An 18,836-nucleotide genomic window follows, 5' to 3' on the forward strand; every position below is an offset into this window, starting at 1 on the left:
TCATTACCCATTCAAGCCGTCTCCAACCATTACTAGTCTCAAAGTGGGTTCCTCATCATCGAATTTAAAAAAACCAAGTGTTCCCTAAGTGTTATTGAGTTTCAGAAATTTGGGTGTTAAAAAAAAAAGAATTCACATAGCTTTCAAACATGCATTTTAGAACACTAAAAACATATAACAGTCACTAAAATATAATATCCCAAAACTACTATTATTAAACTGATTACCTAAGTAAGTTATAAAAACATTAAACTAAATTATTATCATACAGAGTAGAAACATTTTATTACCACAAACCAAATATCCCTGTACACTAATAGTTTATAGTGCCAAAACTGAATGAAGGCATGCAAGTATGTATGTAAAGAAGTATCTGCTCTTTCTATTGGCTACAAACATGTTCGTCAGCTGCGTAAGCTTCATTAGCAAATAATCTTGAAAGTCAGGGAAAGAGGGGAGAAGTTCTTCTGGTAGGTGTGACAAATTTATTGATATCTCAGCAAATTGGAAAGGTTCTCAATTTGAGATTTTTACTTGTAATTATATACAGTTTGTGTTTCTAATAGGTTGGATACTGCAGCAGCCTGTTTTGGATGTTAGAAAATTCTGAAGCGGTGAAATCGTGGCTCAGATGCATCGTGTGACAAAGAAAAAGGATGATTGAGAATTTTTTTAAACATTTCTTTTTAAAATTAAGAAGATAAAGCTTCAATAATGTACAAGTTTGGTTTTACAAACAACAGTTTTATGTCATGTTTATTCATAAACAATGATGATAAAGTTATTTTATTAAATTTTGAATGTAACACTGTAAAAGGTCACGATATGTGCAAACGAGCCATACTTGAATGTGTAGAATTAATAGAATCCTAAGTACCTTATACTGGTATAGGGGTCAGCAAAGGTAGACCTTGTACTTGTTAACATACAAACATATGTATAAACAGGGTGGGGGAAAAGTGGATATATAGTTGTTTCACTTAAACAAAATTTAATTTTGAACTATTATTTTGAAACAAACAATAATTATATTGAATTTAACCATCTTCAGGGTTTTTCTTTAGTGGCAATTGTATAGTAGCTTTTGCCCCACCATTTATAACTATAATTAGGTTTACGAACAAAAATGCAAAGGTGGTAAAGAAATTGAAACTTTTGGAGATAACTTGCCTAAAAAAAATAATTAAAAAAAATTTCTTTGTGATGTTGTAACCAAATGTTACTTTTCAAGAGAGGAACAAGTGTTTATTTGAAAAATCACCAAGAAAATGTAAATACTATGAAGTGCTGATTGGAGTAGCTTAGAAATTTTTTTTTATGAGGAAAAAATGAGCATAAATTCCAGAATAAGGTTATATTTAGTTTACTCATCGCTTCATTTCTACAGCTTATTAAGGAGCAACCTACTACTTACATTGCTAGACTCAGAATGCACTAACAGACTACACTTTTGAATTTCTTCTATTGACCAACAGAGGGTACAGAACAAAGTCACATGGATAATGTTGTTTACATAAAAAAAAAATCGTACAACAATATCAATGTCTAAAAACACAAATGTAGGTGTTCAGCCTAAAATTACAGTGAAAAACCTTTTGAATATTAACAGAAAAAAGATACAGAGAATAAAATAAACACATGTAAAATTTATTTGAAGAGTTAAGTTAACTAGAGGAGAATAGACAAAGATCTATAGTCACAATGCTCATCCTGTGTCATGATTAATTTGTGGCTTAAATTTCAAAAAAGTAAAGTTTCATTATATTTGTCATAAAAAAAATCATTAGCTATAACAAAGAGTTTTATTTGTAAAGGAAAGTCAGATGATGGTATAACACGTGTTTCTACATAGTGATCCACTATAGCATTAGCATCTTTGTTGAGTTAATTTAGATCTCTTGTGTGTTAACAAATCTGTTGTTTAATGCACAAAACATTTTTCTAATGCAAAATTCACTGCATATTCTATATTTTATAAATAACATTTTTTTATTGTATATTTATTTCTCTGCCCTTGCATCTTTAGTGAAACACTTCCTTTTTCTTAACCAGATAAGGAGAATGCATTAATATTTGTTTTAAGGTTATGCCTGGTTTTTGCAGAAGTTTCCTGGATGTTCTTCTTGATTGTTTGTAAACTTACAATAAGTCTATACAAAAAAGCTCTAAGCTCAGAAATAAGTATAATCTTGTTTTGCACTACTAAGTGGACTTTGTTAAAAATTTTCATTTAGCACTACAGATCTTTCAGACCTCAATTACAGTGTCAGTTAATTTTTATGCTGTTTAAAGTTCTTAACTATTTTTGCTTTTGGCTGGCATCAAGAGAAACAAATTCTAGTAGTAATAACAGAATGAAACTGAAGTATATAATAATATTAATTAAAGATTACACTATAAGATTTAATCCGTCAATTTAAAGCAATCATGTTAGAAGATCTTACCAGAAGGCATGAGTTCCAAAACCAAGAGTGGATAAGCTATATTAGAGCATCCAACATCATTTTCACAATACTTGTAGCACTCTTCTGCTGTAACACAAGCTACCTGATCTATATGAAAATAAGAATAAAATACAGAACCTGACAAATGGATATTTATTGTGCAGCAAAAACTAATGCAATTTCTTGGATATTAAAAAAAAACATTATAAGTTTCAACATATCCTAGGTAACTCTGAGAGCTAGTTTTAACTAGTACCTGTATAACCAATATGAATATGTTTAAATAATTCAGTTATTTTAGTTGTGTCAAAACTACTTTCCTCTAACATAAACATTAATTTTTTTGGCCATGTAAGTTTGTTTCTAATGTCCATGTAAAAAAAAAAAATAGATTAAAAATCTTAAATAATATTTTCTACAGAAAGTTACACAAAGAGTTATGTGCACATATTCATTTCTCTTTTAGAACTGATAGACTAGAGGGAAGGCACCAAGTCTATAACACCCATTGTCAACTCTTGCCTGACCAAATAATGTGATTGAATCATAGCACACTCATGGCCCCAAAGTGTAGACAAATAGCTCATTTTCATAGTAACACGCCAAAAACCATGACCTCTCAGATTCACAGTGGGCACCCAACACTAGGCCATGTTGTAGGACATGTTTTTAACTTAGACTTTGTATACTAATGTTTCACCAAATATACATTTTGTATCATGCAGTTAGAAGAAGTCAGGAGCAATTTTGTGACAGAGAAACACACTGTTCAGCTTGCCAAGATACTGGCCGAACAGCTGCCCATAGGGTGGAGTTTATGTTAGTTGGAGTATATGACAACTGATTATTGAGTAGCAAGTTTTAGTTACTATCAACCAGTTAATCAGTTAGTTCAGTTCTGAAAATACTGAGTTTATTCCAATGATGAGACAGGGGTGCAAGAAATACCATTTAAGACAAAATTTGCAAGTAGACAAAATTGTTGTGTTTGTATCTAATGTGAACTTAAGTCTATCACTGAGCATTAATTAATATGTATCACAAAATAAAACGTGCTTTGATCTATACCTGACCTTGACACTTTGATCCATAAAACTTCCTCTGAATAGTGCTGTACAAAATCAACACACCAATTTAAATGTTTTTAAGATATAAAATTTTTAATAACACTGTACACTATGACACATCAGCAAAATACAATATAAAAGAAAGGAAAACCTGATACATCTTAGCATAACAATCAATATTATTAATAAACAAATAATCAGGACTTTATCTCAAGATCTTAAAATCACTTGTTTGTGAGAAAGAAATATTCATAGGCCAGTAAATATTCTAGATTCACTGCACACTCTGGCTCAGTCCACTTAATTCTGTAAACTCACCTGTAAAAAGGACTCTACTTATCATTCCTGGAAGGACAATGAAAAATAATGGAAAAACCTTCATAAAACCAGCAAAAATAGTTGCCCCTTGAGCATGAGACAATGATTTTGCTGCAAGTAATCGCTGAACCATCATCTAGAAAGGAGATTGATAACTAATGTAAAAAATGGGTGGAACCTTGAACATATGTACAAAATTAAAATTAACTTTTACCTTTCACACAAATATTATATACTAATGTGAAAGAAACAGTACAATGTTAAAAAGTTACTTGTCAGTAAACTAAAGCTATAATAAATAATAAAACACAAACTGTAATTGAGCTATATTCAGTAAAGAATGTGTTTAATACTGTTAATAACACTTTATTCTTAAATTATTCTATGCTTTACTATCTTTTGGCATCTCATGACATTGTATAAGACCACTCTTAGGCAGTATTGTGTTTATTAATTTCTTTCCTTGTAATATTCCATGTGTCTGGTGTCTAATCATAGCAAAATTACTTTCTTTCCAAGTGAATGGTCTGGTAAACTTGTTATCAATGATTAAAAATGATAATGAAGTGTGAAAAGAAACCATTACAATTCATATTTTATTTAATCCATCAACATATTCTCAGTTATGAAAGATCAGTACTATACATTGCTTGAAGGAAGTAAATTTATTTATTTTTTTGTCTGTAAGACCATTCTTAGGCAGTATTGTGTGCATTTATTAATTTCTTTCCTTGTAATATTTCATCTTTATGGTGTCTAATTATAGCAAAATTACTTTATTTTTGAGTGATTGGTCTGGTAAATTTGTTGACAATGAAGTGTGGAAAGAAACCGCTATTCACATTTTACTTAATCCATCAACACTTTTGAGTTATGAAAGATCACTACTATACATTTCTTCAAGCACAAGGCTCTTGTTTTGGATATTTTATTATTTTAGTCTTCATTTAATATATATTCTGATAACAGTCAAAGTATTTAAGTAGCCATTACTCGTTATAATTCCACAGTAAAAATGTAAAAGCATATGAAAGTTAACATTTTCTTACTCTGAAAATATATTTACAATAGATACTTTTCTCACCCAAAGCTATCTCAATCTTGGCATTCCCTCTGTGCATTGCTAAAAAAATTTCGCTAAAGCACACCTGTCTTTATAACCCATCAGTTTTGTGTCATTTTAGAACATGTTCTGATCATGTGACTACTCTCCACCAATCATACTGTGCCATCTATACTGACACAGCTAGCTCCCTCTACCATTCTAGAACAAACCTAACTTTCGAGAATTGGCAGGCACAAGCCATAAACACCAGCATCACAGTGGGGACGAAGGGTGAGAAGATGTAAGTACCTCACGGAATTTTTATTTTTTTTTTTAAAAAAAGAGATTAAGAAAATGTTAACTTCCAAAATGGTACTACCTCTACTCACTCAAAGCTAGAATCCCACATTGCCAAGGTGGAGGGCTGATGAAGGTGCATCAATTTCAAATAAAGTAGAAGGAGACTGCACTAGAATATGAAAAGAAAGCACATCAGTAGAGTGCAGCACTACTTCTTGAATAGGTATGCTCTTCACCCAGCAATCAATACAGTAACACATTTGGGGCAGAACTGAATAGACAGGCACGACTGAAGCCAATAAAGAGATGTACAGCACAGAATCAGTGTAGGAAGTGATGGATAACTATGACATGAGTTGGTATGGAGTGAACAAACATGGAAAGGCTCATGTGTATGTAACCATTTTCCTTTATATGTATGTGCTAAGGGAAGTGCCTTGGGTTACATTAGAGTATGCCAATTGTGGTCCATCCATGCCAAACATCCAGTGGAAACACCTTGTATAAGATATAGCGATCAACAAGTGTGGTCCGACCAGGCAAAAACATCCAGAGGAATGACCTGATGATGACAAAACCTTGTTAAAACGTTGTACATTTACTGTTATGTTAAACTTATATTAAAGTTTTTCTTCATTACCCATTCAAGCCATCTCCAACCATTATCCAGAGGAAGTGCCTTCGATATGTAGGATTATGAAAGATATAAATTAGTTATGATTGTGATCATGAAAGTCATCAGAACTGACCCTCTGTCCACATCCATGTCATAATGAGTCATTGTAAGAAACAAGACATAGTACTAAACATAGTGATAATGAGTCTTGTATAGTGCCAGTAAATAAGCTACAGAAAAAAACAACAAAATAACAATATGTGGCTAAGGCTTAAGGACTGTGAAAATCTATTTGAACAGGCCAAGTATGGTCCGTCCAGGCAAAAAACATCCAGGGGAAGTGCCTTGGGATGCATCAGATTAAGCCAAGTGTGGTCCATCCAACCAAAAATATCCAGGGAAAGTGCCTTACATAAGATACAGATATCAACAAATGTGGACCACCTGGTCAACACCAAGGGGGGAGCATCTTGGATATGTAGGATAAGGCCAAGTGCAGTCCATCTGGGCAGAACACATCCAGTGGAAATGCCTTGCATAAGAAATATATGAATCAACAAATGTGTTCTGCCTAGGCTAAAACATCCGGGGGAAGCACCTTGGATACTGAATGTTATTGTATAATTCATTGTTCGGTACAGTAATGATTATAAAAACTATAGTCCTCTTCTCACAGAGTGGGTTCACACGGGCTAGAAAGTTCCGTTTCTCCAAAACCCACTCCGGAGAAAAACCCTATATTCCACCACTCCAGTGGACTTTGCTCCACTAGAAGAGAAGAGGGGGGGAATACATACTGGGGAGTCTGTAGGAACAACACACTGAAGACAGTGCAATGGGTGTCTGCAATTCCCTATATTGAAAAGCAGACAGACCCCAAATGCAGGACTAACGAGTCAGTAGGGATGGGCAGAAATTCCAATCTTCTTTACTCATGAGGTCCATGAGTGATGGTCCTTTATAAATGAAACTATTAAATTTTATTAAAATAATATATTACATACATACCACCGGACAAGCTCCAAGTATTCTTACAAAAACACCCCATCTCAACAGTGAGCATTATAGAATTATTCATATCTAGTACAAATATAATATAAAACATATCTGACCAGGCAACACCAGACGGGATCCATAAATACGATATGTAACAACAAAAATTAATAGGAAAGTAATATGTTGACTTACTCCAGTTAAAGGCAAACAGATGTTTGTAGAATCGCCATGAGAGGAAGATGATACCTGCCAGAGGAAGATACAGCCAGGCCATGCAGATAATGTGTGACAAAGTATTGGGAGTTGTAAACATCCCAATCTGAATGATGCCCTCCAAAGGCCAGGAAAGGAAAGCAGCTAAAGACATAATAGTTAGACAACAAATTGGGTATGAAGAAACACTGTGCAGACAGTGACCTTTCATGGACAAGTCAGAATGTGCTAGTCATACGAGTTGATAAACTCAACCAGTGAGTGCAACAGAGGAGAGATCCCAAGACACAGAGGGAATCCTTGGAATGAATAAAAGGGAACAATAACATGAAAGGAGGCAGTATATGTCACATAACATCTCAAGGAAAGAACCAGATAAAGAAGTCTATCCAGAACCGAAAGGGAGTACAGGTGAGAAATGGAAGGTAAGGAACTAGTATAGAATGCCAAACCACCTGCCCAGGTAGCAATGTCTAGGGAAGAAAGACCCAATCAGGATAGAGGATAACACAAGAGGAATGGTAACGGATGAGGGAAACATCAATGGTAGAAATAACAGAACGAAATTAATCACAAGCAAGGAGGAGGAAGAGGACTTAAGGGAAAGATGATAAAAGGAACAAGTAGCAATGAGTTCATATGGAGAACTGGACAAGACACGAAGGACAAAATTGAGATCCAATATGGCAAAACAAAGGGAGGAGGAGGACAGAAAAGATGAAAGAAACAGAAAAGGAATTAACAGGGGAGGAGAAAGCTTCCAGGAAATGGGAAAATCAGAAGGAGCTCGACAGGGCAGCCCTATAACTAGAAACAGCTGGCACGGACAAACCCTGATCAAACAACCAGGCAAAGAACTGGAAAATATGAGATACCAAAGGACGAGAGGGGTGGAAGCCACAGCTAATGGACCAAGGTCTGAAGGTAGAATACCGTCTCTGGTACACAGACAAGGAGGAAGGTCAAATGGAATGGGAAAGGAAGGATATTACATGATGCAAAGGAATGGACAAAAGCCATGCATGAAGAACAAGTTTGGTGACATTGGTTAAGACTTAGGACATAGACTTCTCCAACTGGATTAGAAAATCCCACAGGATTAGCTTCCTGAAGAAATAAGCAGGCTAGATTGACTGATTGTGAAGAGGCGAGCAGGAACCAGTCATCCCTGAAAAGGAGAGTCAGAAGACTCCATGAGTGAAAATGATGGACAAAAGAGCATACATCTCAACAAAACAAACAGAGCCGAAGAAGGACCAAACAGAAGTGCCACCTGGAAGTGGAAGACACGACCATTGTGGATGAACCAAAGAAAATGATGTGACACTGGAGTAGTTGGAATATGCAGATAGGTATCTGTCACAACAATTTGGTCATCTGGAGACCTGGGGAAAAAAAATCCAAGTGAGAGGTATGACTCCACAGTGAAGCAAGATGGCTCCAAATAAGAGTTCAGCTAGGACAGGTCTTATGACAGTTCTCCAATCTCCCATCTTTCAAAAGACAACAATTAGATGGGAGTAAAACCCCAGTTGAGTGGGTACCACCTGTTCAACAGCTCCTTTGTGTAGTAGCTCTTGAACAGACTAGGCAAGATGACTGGAAGAGGTACGACCGAAGGAGGAGAGAAGGAGATAAGGGAAGTAGATAGGGGTGGGGAGCAGATCTGAAGACAGAAAACTTCAGACAGAACCTATACTACCCATGGAACTGTTGTGAAGTGTAGCCAAGATACTTAGAGAAAGTACTTATTACTAATAAAACCTAGACAATGGAAGTCTACAAAGTATATAAAAATAATGAACTTTCAAAACTATAAAATTTGACAATAAGCAATGTCTAAAGTACATAACCACTAAAGGAACTTAGAAGATATAATACATGTAAATAACAAACTTATAAGATGACTCAAAGAACTGATAAGACAAAGGATACAAAAGTAAAACCTACCCTGAAGAATAAGAATGAAAAAGGCACCCAGTTAAGAATAACAAAATTTGACACAAATCTAATCCCCAATGAGATGTGAATAATAGTAAAAAGGAGCTTAGAAACTAACATAAACAATGAAAGGAAGTATAAATAACTAAAACTAAAAAATTAGCTAAAGTTACAATTACCCAAACAGTAACTATCATGCAAAACCTGTACATGTACCGAAAATTAAACATAAACAAAGTAATAATCAAACTCTAAATGCAAATTTAAACTAAAGTAATTTAGATGGTAAAAGAATTATAAAAATCTAACTTACCATATACTATACAGAGAAAACATGAAAGACCTAAATTATCAGTGAGGAAATTAGATCAATCCACACAAGCTCAAATAAACTTGCTAAACATGGGTATACCTACTGGAAGTGAGGAATATATGTTGAAAAACTTACCACAGGTCTCCCGAGAAAAGAACAATACCTAATTCAGGCAGTAGGTGGAAGGTGCTATGGAAATAAATTTACACTCAGTAATTATATCCTTTCTCACAAAAAAATCATAACATGAAAGGAAGAAATCATTAGCTGAACATACGACAGGAACTTCCCACAAATTAAAACCTTTACTTCCCCAGCAGACATCATTGACCCTGAGACCTGGGGACTCGTGTGAGAACCATTGTCAACTGTCTGGGAATTTCATCATCCATATATTAAATCTCAAATTCATATGTAGAGATTAGCATTTGGAAAACAGAAATATTTCAAAAACAAATATGTAGAAACAATAGAATCAAACAAAAGAAGCCGAAACTTGAAGTTGAAACTGATATAAATTTGTGATCAAACACAATCAAAATTTTGTAGTCACATGGAGAAAGAGTTAAAACACATGACTTCACGTTAGAATGCTGATCAAGAAAGTGAGGATTGTTCTAGAATAGTAGAGGGAGTTAACTGCATCAGTATAGATGGCCCAGTACGATTGGTGGAGGGTAATCACATGATCAGCACATGTTCTGAAATTATGCAAAACTGATGGGGTATAAAGACTGGTGAGCTGTGGCTTAGTTTTTTTTGCAAGCCTTGGGTGACAGGAGGTAGTACTGTTTTCGATTACAAATTTTGAAATTTAACTGTTAATTGTTCAATTATATCTTAAAAAGTATAATTACTTATGTTACCAATGGAATAAAAAACAAGTTTCATTAAATCACAAAGAAAAAAATTATATATGGACACACACACACAATAATCTGAAACTATGTGAATGTCCTGATATCCTTTCCTAAACCAAAAAGACAATGTGAACACAAGTATATTTTTTTTCAACACAGTATAATAATGTTTTAGCAATTTTTCTTCTTTGCAATATATACAATATATATTCCATTGCACTTTTATTAGCAAAAGTTAGTAGGAGATTTTCTGTTATATTTATTTTTGTTTATACTTTATATTCCACTAAATCATAATTTCATATTGGATTCTGAGCTTTAGTATAACACAGATCTTGATATTTGTTTCTATGCAAGACATGATCATAGGTTATTGATTTCAAATTTTAAAGTAAGTATGAAAATTTTTCTCAATCTTTGAACAAACACATTCCATAGTTACAGAACTTTACATCAAAAAAAGATAAATTCTGAAAGCCAAGAATCATTGAATTGTGAGTTATTTTCATTCTTTGGTTCTGAAAATCACCATCCATTGAGCTTATTTAAATTGTGGTTTTGAAGATCATATTTATATCGAGATTATAGCAGTCACTATAAAAGTTGAGTTTCTTGCTTCTTTTTTTTTGCTTCGCAGTTTTTGTCCTTAAAAAACAATCATACATACCTGATCAGCACACCAATACCAAACTGAAGCAGGAGTCTGGCCAAGAACAAACCCAAGCCAAGGTAACTCTGGATCATTAATTGCACGTAGCATTTGTAACGAATTTTCTTTAGGCAATCCACATGTTACATTTTCTTTCATGATAGAAGGCACAGCTTGCATGTATTTGAACTGGAGTGCTTGATAGCCACCTACTTCAACAAATGCTGTTAAGTATATTACAAATATATTACATTATACTTCTGACAAAAATGTATTATCATAACTGAGCTATATACACATACAAAACAAAATTGATCCACTTAAACTTAATATATGTAATCAGAACATATTCATAAGGCACATGTTTATATAGAGGCTTTGGGACTTAAATCATGTTAAATGTCAAAAAGTAAATTTTTTTTATTTTATCACCTTTGCATTTTTCTATTATATAGATAGTTAGATACCTTATCACTTGTTATAAATATATATACATATACACACATATATATATATATATATATATAACAACCAATCACATTTGAAAAATGCTAATGTTAAAGTTCATCTGTATATAAGACGTTGACAAAATTAGTAATTGCAAATTTCTACCCGCAAATACACATGATGTATGGTACAACAACATGTGTCCAAATTTCACCTGGAAATTGTGATGTACCAATGTTAAGTGGGATGATCCACACAATACTCCAGAAACATCCTTGCTCCATTTCTTACAGTAGAGGGGCACCTTGTTCTAGTCAATTAATGAGGATTCTCCATGGACCACCATTGAAGTGGCAAGGGTTTTTTGTGCTCCACTTGAGGGGGGTGAGGGGAATTCATTTAGGTGAGACCTGGAGAATGTGCCTGGATCCCATTGGTCTCTCTGTCTAGAAAGATTTTTTACTGGAGAAAGTGCAATGGATGACCAAAAACCTTATATTTAAAAGCACACAAACAATAGCCAAGAACATGCACAACTCTGGTGCTGGTTTTTAACACGATAGTACATGAAATGTGTACAGTCTGGATCAGAAATAAATGTTATGTAGAATTAGCATGAATGAAACTCCAGTGGTCTTGCAGAATATACCATTTCCCATCGGGCACTAATTGATCCAGAGCAGATGGTATGAGCACTTTCCATTATCCCGACTCAATGCAGATTTCACGTAAGCATACCCTGGGAGGTAGCACTAGCTGTCTAGATCCAAAAGTAGAATACAGGTGAGGAAGGAATAAGTAAATAATTCACGCATCTGTTAGATGTACAGGGTCAATTGAAGTATGGCAATTGGTGGAAGTCTGTATCCAGATGGTGAAGATGGTTGGAGGAATGTTTGTGGAGTAGTCCAAAATGATAGCCTGGAGAATCTCTTCAATCAGTTAATTATGAAATGATGATAAGATGTGAGTGAATATGTAAGATGATGAGTCTGGTGAAAGAATACTTGAAATAGTCCTCGACTATCCACCCCAAGGAAGAATAAATAATCCAGAGAAATTGCAGATCCATCTGGTAAGAGTGAAGGGAGAAAGGCTTCCAGTATAAGAGGGGTCCCAAGGAAATAAAGGATGATGTCAGGAACCCTTGTAAATGGAGAGATAACAAACTGCCCAGACCTGACACAGGAGTTTGTTCTGGGTCAGATCATCTATAAAGAACAAGCAGTTGGGGTAGAGAAGAATGTACAAGCGGTGGAAAAAGTGTCTGGGGGAGTCAATAGCATATATGTCAGAACAATGATGACCACATACATGAAGGAGAAGGAAATAAGTTTTGAGAGAGAGGTAACAGAGAGAGCAAGTAGCTAGGGTTCAAAAGAGTCAAGAGTGAGGAAATGAAGAATGACATTTAAGTCACAGTGAGGTAATGGAGTGGTAATAGAGGGTCTATGCAAGAGGAAAGTTTGTTTGTTTGTTTAGAATTTCGTGCAAAGCTACACGAGGGCTATCTGTACTAGTCCTCCCTAATTTAACAGTGTAAGACTAGAGGGAAGGCAGTTAGTTATCATCACCCACTGCCAATTCTTGAGCTACTCTTTTAACAATAAATAGTGGGATTAACCATTACATTATAATGCCCCCATGGTTGAAAGGATGAGCATGTTTGATGGGATGGGGATTTGAACCCACGACCCTCAGTTTGCCCTAATCACCTGGCCATGCCGGTCCCACATGAGGGAGGAATGGAAAAATAGTGGTAAGGATAGGGGAGAAAAAAAACATTGTGGAATTGGGAAAAGCAGAATGTAATGCAATAGTAGAAACAGACAAGCTACAGTCAAACAGCCAAGTAAAGGAGGAGGTGAGGTAAGGTAGGTTGGTCAGGATGTGGAGGAAATGATAAAGAAGGAGAGATCAATGGCAATAAGTTCACCATTACTGTTGGTACACAGAAGAAGTGGAAGAATAGCAGGAGTGGAAGAGAAAGAAAGCTACACATTTGGAAAGTCTAGCTCAATGGGCAATGGACCAGACAAATCCCACACAGGAAGAAGAAGGGATGATGTGATGGAAAAAGAGACATGTGAGGTTGTAGAAGAAGGGATGAAACAGCAGGAAGTGGAAGAATGCCTTGGATGAGAGTAAATGTAGAAGAGGAAACCAAGGCTGGGCAGGCCAGTAGAAGGAGACCAACATTACTGAGTAATGGGTTTCCTAAATCAGAGTGAGAACAAGTGTACGAAGGTGGAGAGAAAGATAAGCATAAAGGAAGAGATAAGATCAGTCCTGACTGAGAGCATCTACTGCCAGGGTTGATGGGAGAGGAAGAGGAGACCAAAATAGAGGTAGTTTGGTATTGAGAAGTGAGACAAATGCATCTATTTGAGGAATAATATATTGAGAACAAACTCAATGGAAATTCTGAAGGTTAAAGGACCATTCCATGGGTAGGATGCAGTTCCATCAAGAAAGATAGTCTGCTGTGATGTTCAGAGCACTCAGAACTTGGAAGGCAATTAAGCTCACCTGGTTGGAATGGGCCCAATAGAGAAGGTCTAATGTCTGAAAGTAGAGGGTTCTGGAATGGGTTTCCTTCTATGGTTTTGTGAGATGCTACCCTGGAATCATCCGAGTGGACCATGAATAATGATAAATGATCCACCAGGAGGAGAAGAAATTGGGAGCATCCTCACTGGACTGCAACCAGTTCCAGGATGTTGATGTGGAGAGGTCCAGTACCTAATATGAGAGAGGCAAGATCCTCCAGAAGATGGATAGGAAGGAGGACCCGTGAGGACAGTGATCCCTGGAGAGTATGCATATGTGCAAGGCCAAGTGGAGTGTGATGTTCCAGAGAAGCCATAGTCCCCAAAAGAGATGGAACTTCCCCCACAGAAGGGAAAGGAGAGATGCAGAATTTGGTGCCTAGACTCTTGAGGTCTTGTAAACAGAGAGGAGAAGGTTGAGCATGACTGAGATAAAAGTTGAAAAGTATCTTGAGGTGAATAAGATATTGTGTCAGGGTTAGGAAGGATTTGGAATTCTTGAAGAGCCATCCCAAAAGAGTGGCTCTGTGAAGAAGAAGGGAAGTTTGACCCAAGGATTCTTCTGAAAATGGGAGAGGAGAAACCAGTCATCCAAGTAGAAGTGAATCAAGAGTCCCAAACAGTGTAAATGATGACCAAAATCTCTCATAATGCAACTTAAAATAAATGGAACTAATGCTATTACAAATGGAAGAGCATGGATTTAAAAGACTTGGTCTCTGTGGAGAAACCTGAAGTAATGTCATGAGACAGGACCCATGAGAACATGGAGAAAGGTATCCGACACATGTACTCTGGCCATCTATAAGCCTTGTTGGAAAGACCAGTGGAGAGAGAAGTAACTCTCAATCCAAAAGTGAAAGATAACCACAAAATGACAGATAGAGGATAGGTCAGTCTTTCTGGAGACAAAGAAGGGGCAAGAGTAATAACCTGGAAAAGAGGTGTGAACTTACTCTATGGCTTGCTTCTCTAACAGGTCTAGTAAACTGCCCCATCCAAACCATGAAGGTAGGATAGATCTGTAGAGTGATATTAGGGAAAACATTTGGGCCGAGTGTCCCCTGTAAATTCATCAGGGAAATGGTGGAGCACCTCTGTAATGAGGTGAAGAGAGGAAAGGTAACAAAATAGGGTAATGAGGAATGCATGAAGTTTGGAAAAACGGGCACAAAACAAGAACATGGCCGACAAAGAGTCCCAGATCATAAAAAAGGAGTTACATAGATAGAAATATCATAAGAGGGTAGAAAAACAAATTGTGAAGGAAAGGGCTGTGTAATAGAAAATGGGAAGCATCATAACTTACGAGGAGAGAAAAAAAAAGGTGCATACCTGAGTAACGAATTCATGAAAACCTGAAGAGGACTGAACAAGTTCTCCAGATGACATGGAGGTATTCAAAGCAAAGCTTGCAGACAGAAAATGTCACTCCATTTCCTCCTCCTCAACATCATTTTCAAAATCAGGTGAAGGGAAATGTGTGGTAGGAGCATCATGGACCCAACCACACATTGGTCGATGGCTGTTATGTGATCAATAGACAAGGAAATTCCAAAATTGTTGGTAAATTGGTCATTGTAAATGTTATTTTGACTCACTTCTGATGAAGAAGAATTCACAATTTATTGTGAATTCATACCGATACTGTGCCAAGAAAAAGAATGAGGATTTTCACATGCAAATGTAAAGGGAAGATTTGTACAAAGAGGTATGTCACACTCTTAATGGTGAAGGATTTAGCTACATGATATATCATCATGCAGTAGTGCAAGTTCACCATATTTTGCATGTGAATTTTAGGTGGGAGTTTTCACAAGGCTGGTGGCATGCAAGTCTCTCAGACAAACAGCATGACTTCAAGTGGAAAACAGACATCTGTTTATGGAGGTGAGTGATCATACCAGAAAAAACAATGTATATGTAAACATATATAATGCAAATGGTCTAGCCAGAATAGGGATCACTAAAAAATATTGGAAGAATTTACCAAGAACAAAATTGTGGATAATGAACAATTAAGATGGGAATCTGAATTCTATACAGCAAATATTCTTGTTTCATACAAGCATAAGCCATACACATTCAGCTTCATGTTCATAAACATTTAAATGGACATACAATAAATTTTAGCAATGTGATTATTAGTTTACTGATAAAAATATTCTTTTAAATGAAAGAAAAAACATTGTTTTGTCATTTAAAACAATATTATTTTTCATTAAAACTGTGTTAGACATCAGATTCACAACAAGCTTTACTAACCTCTGTTTAGTTTGGTTGATGTTTATGCACAAAGCTACATAATGGGTTATCTGTGCTCTGCATATTACAGACATTGAAACCTGAATTTTTATAATCCTGAAGACTCATGGCTCAGCCAGTGGAGGACAATTTTTTCTACATAATCAACTCCAGAAAAATAGTTAAAAAAAAATGTCTAGTGATTTTTGTCAACCTTCTCATTGACAAAATTAACACTGATGTAAAATGTGACTTTTTTTTATCAGTTGATCCATGGGGTATTCTACATGCTGTACTATAAAATTCTAATAACAAAAACAACTGCCAATAGCATTGTATTTATGGAACAGCAGCATTTTGACTAAAATAGCCTATGGATATAAAGCATTTGGTAAAAAAAAAAAGATTTTATAAAATTTAAAGTAAATAATATTATTATTTTATAACTTACAAAAAAAACTTCCTTTGAACAGTATCTTTGTGCTGTGTCTGCAAAATAACACATTTATTGTAAATCTTATGATAAATAAGCATAACAGATTTAAATTTACAGTAATTATAAGCAAACAACTAGGTTATCAGTGCATTTTATATCACTTTTTTCAGTATGCATATTCCAAAATATTTTTGTCACTGTTTGATGTAAATAAAAGCAAAATCCTAAAAGTTGTACCTTTCTTTTTTTGTGTGTTTTGTAAGATAATGAGGAGCAAGTAGATTTTTCTAGCATTTTATACTTTAGACCAGAAGGTTTTTTAAAAATTCCACACCATTTGTGCTTATACACATTACAGCCAATTTGGTATAAATGAACAAAACAACACTCAATGCGTTTTCTAAATATGTATGCCAGTTTTTTCTGTCCCTTCTGGATATAATTAGCACTTGTTTCATTTTATTATGTTTGAAACTAAGCATATTACTTCAAAAATTCACTGCTTTTCTTGTGTGTGTAATATCCTAATTAACTGTTCCAGTTCTAGTAGTGGTAACTTTTTCTAAGTAATTTTCAGGAATTTCACATTTATTTTGTTTATAACCAGGTATAAACGAGAGAAACGAAAAAGGTTTTCCATGAGAAAGCATTTAATACTCAAGATGTATTTTTGCAAGATAAAAGATATGTTCTAAAAATACTAAAATAAATCACTTTCTATAGATACACGTGTACAAATTAGTCAATCTTTCATCACATAATCATACCAACTTTAAACAATAAATTACCTCTCGCAGCAACTATACCAGCACCAATAAGCATAATAAAAAACTGCAGGGTATCTGTATATATCACAGCTGCTAGACCTCCTGAAAGTAAATGATTTAATTTTCTTAGAATTAAATACACCTGTAAAAAATTCTTTGAAAGTTAACATTTTCCTAAATTGAAAATGTATTTCCAATAACACTTACCTTCGCTGACACTATAGGTATTTCTCGATCTCCCTCTTTGCCCATCTAAGCACTGAGAATGCTTGCTTCAGTCTTTTATACCCCACTCGATTGCTTTAGGCAAATTCTAATTTGCAAATTTCTCCACCAACTCCAATGCACCCTTTACCTAGGTACTGTATATAAACACCTCATTCAGATTATGTAATCACTTTTTCGAGACAGAAACTAGCCTGTAGTGAGGAAGCAGGGCAGAGAGTGTCAGCAGAGGTGAGTATTATTGGAAATACATTTTCAGTTTAGGAAAATGTTAACTTCCAAACATACTTATCCTCTGCTGAAAATATAGCTAAAATCCAACATTGAGAAGGTGGAGAGGCCGGTGCAGGCAAGATCCACACAGAAAGCATATGTATAGAACAGGAGTGAACCAAGATAGAAATAAAAGGGTACAAAAGTGGGGGAACTGCGTTACCTCCAGAACAGGTATACTCTTCACCAGGAACTTAGTTCCTATATCAAAGGTGGAATAGAATATGAGTACACATCAGTATAGGCCAGCCCCAACCAGATAATTGAGGTTACACAGCTCGGGGTTGGAATTAAGGTACTAAAATCCCACGCATATCTCCATATTCCCATAGCAGCATCTTCCTGGTGGTTTTTCAGGTTTGTGCACAAGTATCAGGTACTACAGTTCCTGGTTCAACCTTTTGTTCTTGTATATATGTACACACACTTTTGATTTGACCCCAACCTGTAGCCATAGTGAGAAAGTGAGCAACACCTAAGTGGACAAACTTTCTCCTCCACTTGAAGAAGTCCAAATGACAATCCTCCAGGATAGGAATAATGGGATTGTGTATGCTGTATATGATTGAGGAAAATTCTCACCTCTGGTTAAAGCCTAACAGAAATGGTCAAAATAGTCACAAAGGGGTAGTCAAAAATCCTCAGAAGAGGAAACTGCCAAATCATGTAAGTAATGAGATTTAAATGTAGTAGGAGTAGTCCACATACCAGTCCGCACAATGTTTTCCAGTGGCCAGTTCAATCGAGTGGCTAATGACATAAAGATATGGTGAATCTGTCGAGATGTGACACACAAAGGATTCCTCTCCTGTACTGATAAACCATTATAGGCTATGTGAATCAATTTGCGAAGCCACCTTGTGAGGGTAATGGGAGATAAGTCAAGGTAAATAGAAGGATCCCAATGAAAGAACAATTGGTTCCTAGTACCACGAAACGAGTTAGTATGAGCTACATAACACCTGAGGGCCCTGACCGGACATAACAAACGATTGGGATCAGAGCGGTCAGGGCAGGCACATGGATTAGTGAGAAGGATCTGTACCCTTCCCTAGTTGCCAGAATCTTAGGAAGAAAAGACCTATTGGGGTAAAGCAGGACAAAAGTGGATTGCAAACAATTCACACCTACAA

The 18,836-nt window shown here is 35.6% G+C and overlaps 1 protein-coding gene across 4 annotated transcripts in view; it reads right to left on the bottom strand.

The window, feature by feature from the left end:
• LOC106458951 (sodium/myo-inositol cotransporter-like) overlaps positions 1–18,836 on the bottom strand; it is a 68,774-nt gene that overhangs the window by 11,629 nt on the left and 38,309 nt on the right. For all 4 annotated transcript variants that reach the window (XM_022385328.1, XM_022385327.1, XM_022385330.1 and 1 more), the window contains exons 8-11: positions 17,227–17,307; positions 10,781–10,986; positions 3,830–3,965; positions 2,445–2,552 (exon numbers count right to left, since the gene is read on the bottom strand). In XM_022385328.1, the coding sequence (XP_022241036.1) occupies positions 2,445–2,552; positions 3,830–3,965; positions 10,781–10,986; positions 17,227–17,307 (531 nt within the window). The remainder of the gene's footprint in view (positions 1–2,444; positions 2,553–3,829; positions 3,966–10,780; positions 10,987–17,226; positions 17,308–18,836) is intronic.

This window comes from Limulus polyphemus, unplaced genomic scaffold (assembly GCF_000517525.1).
Source record: "Limulus polyphemus unplaced genomic scaffold, Limulus_polyphemus-2.1.2 Scaffold537, whole genome shotgun sequence".
NCBI lineage: Eukaryota > Metazoa > Arthropoda > Merostomata > Xiphosura > Limulidae > Limulus > Limulus polyphemus.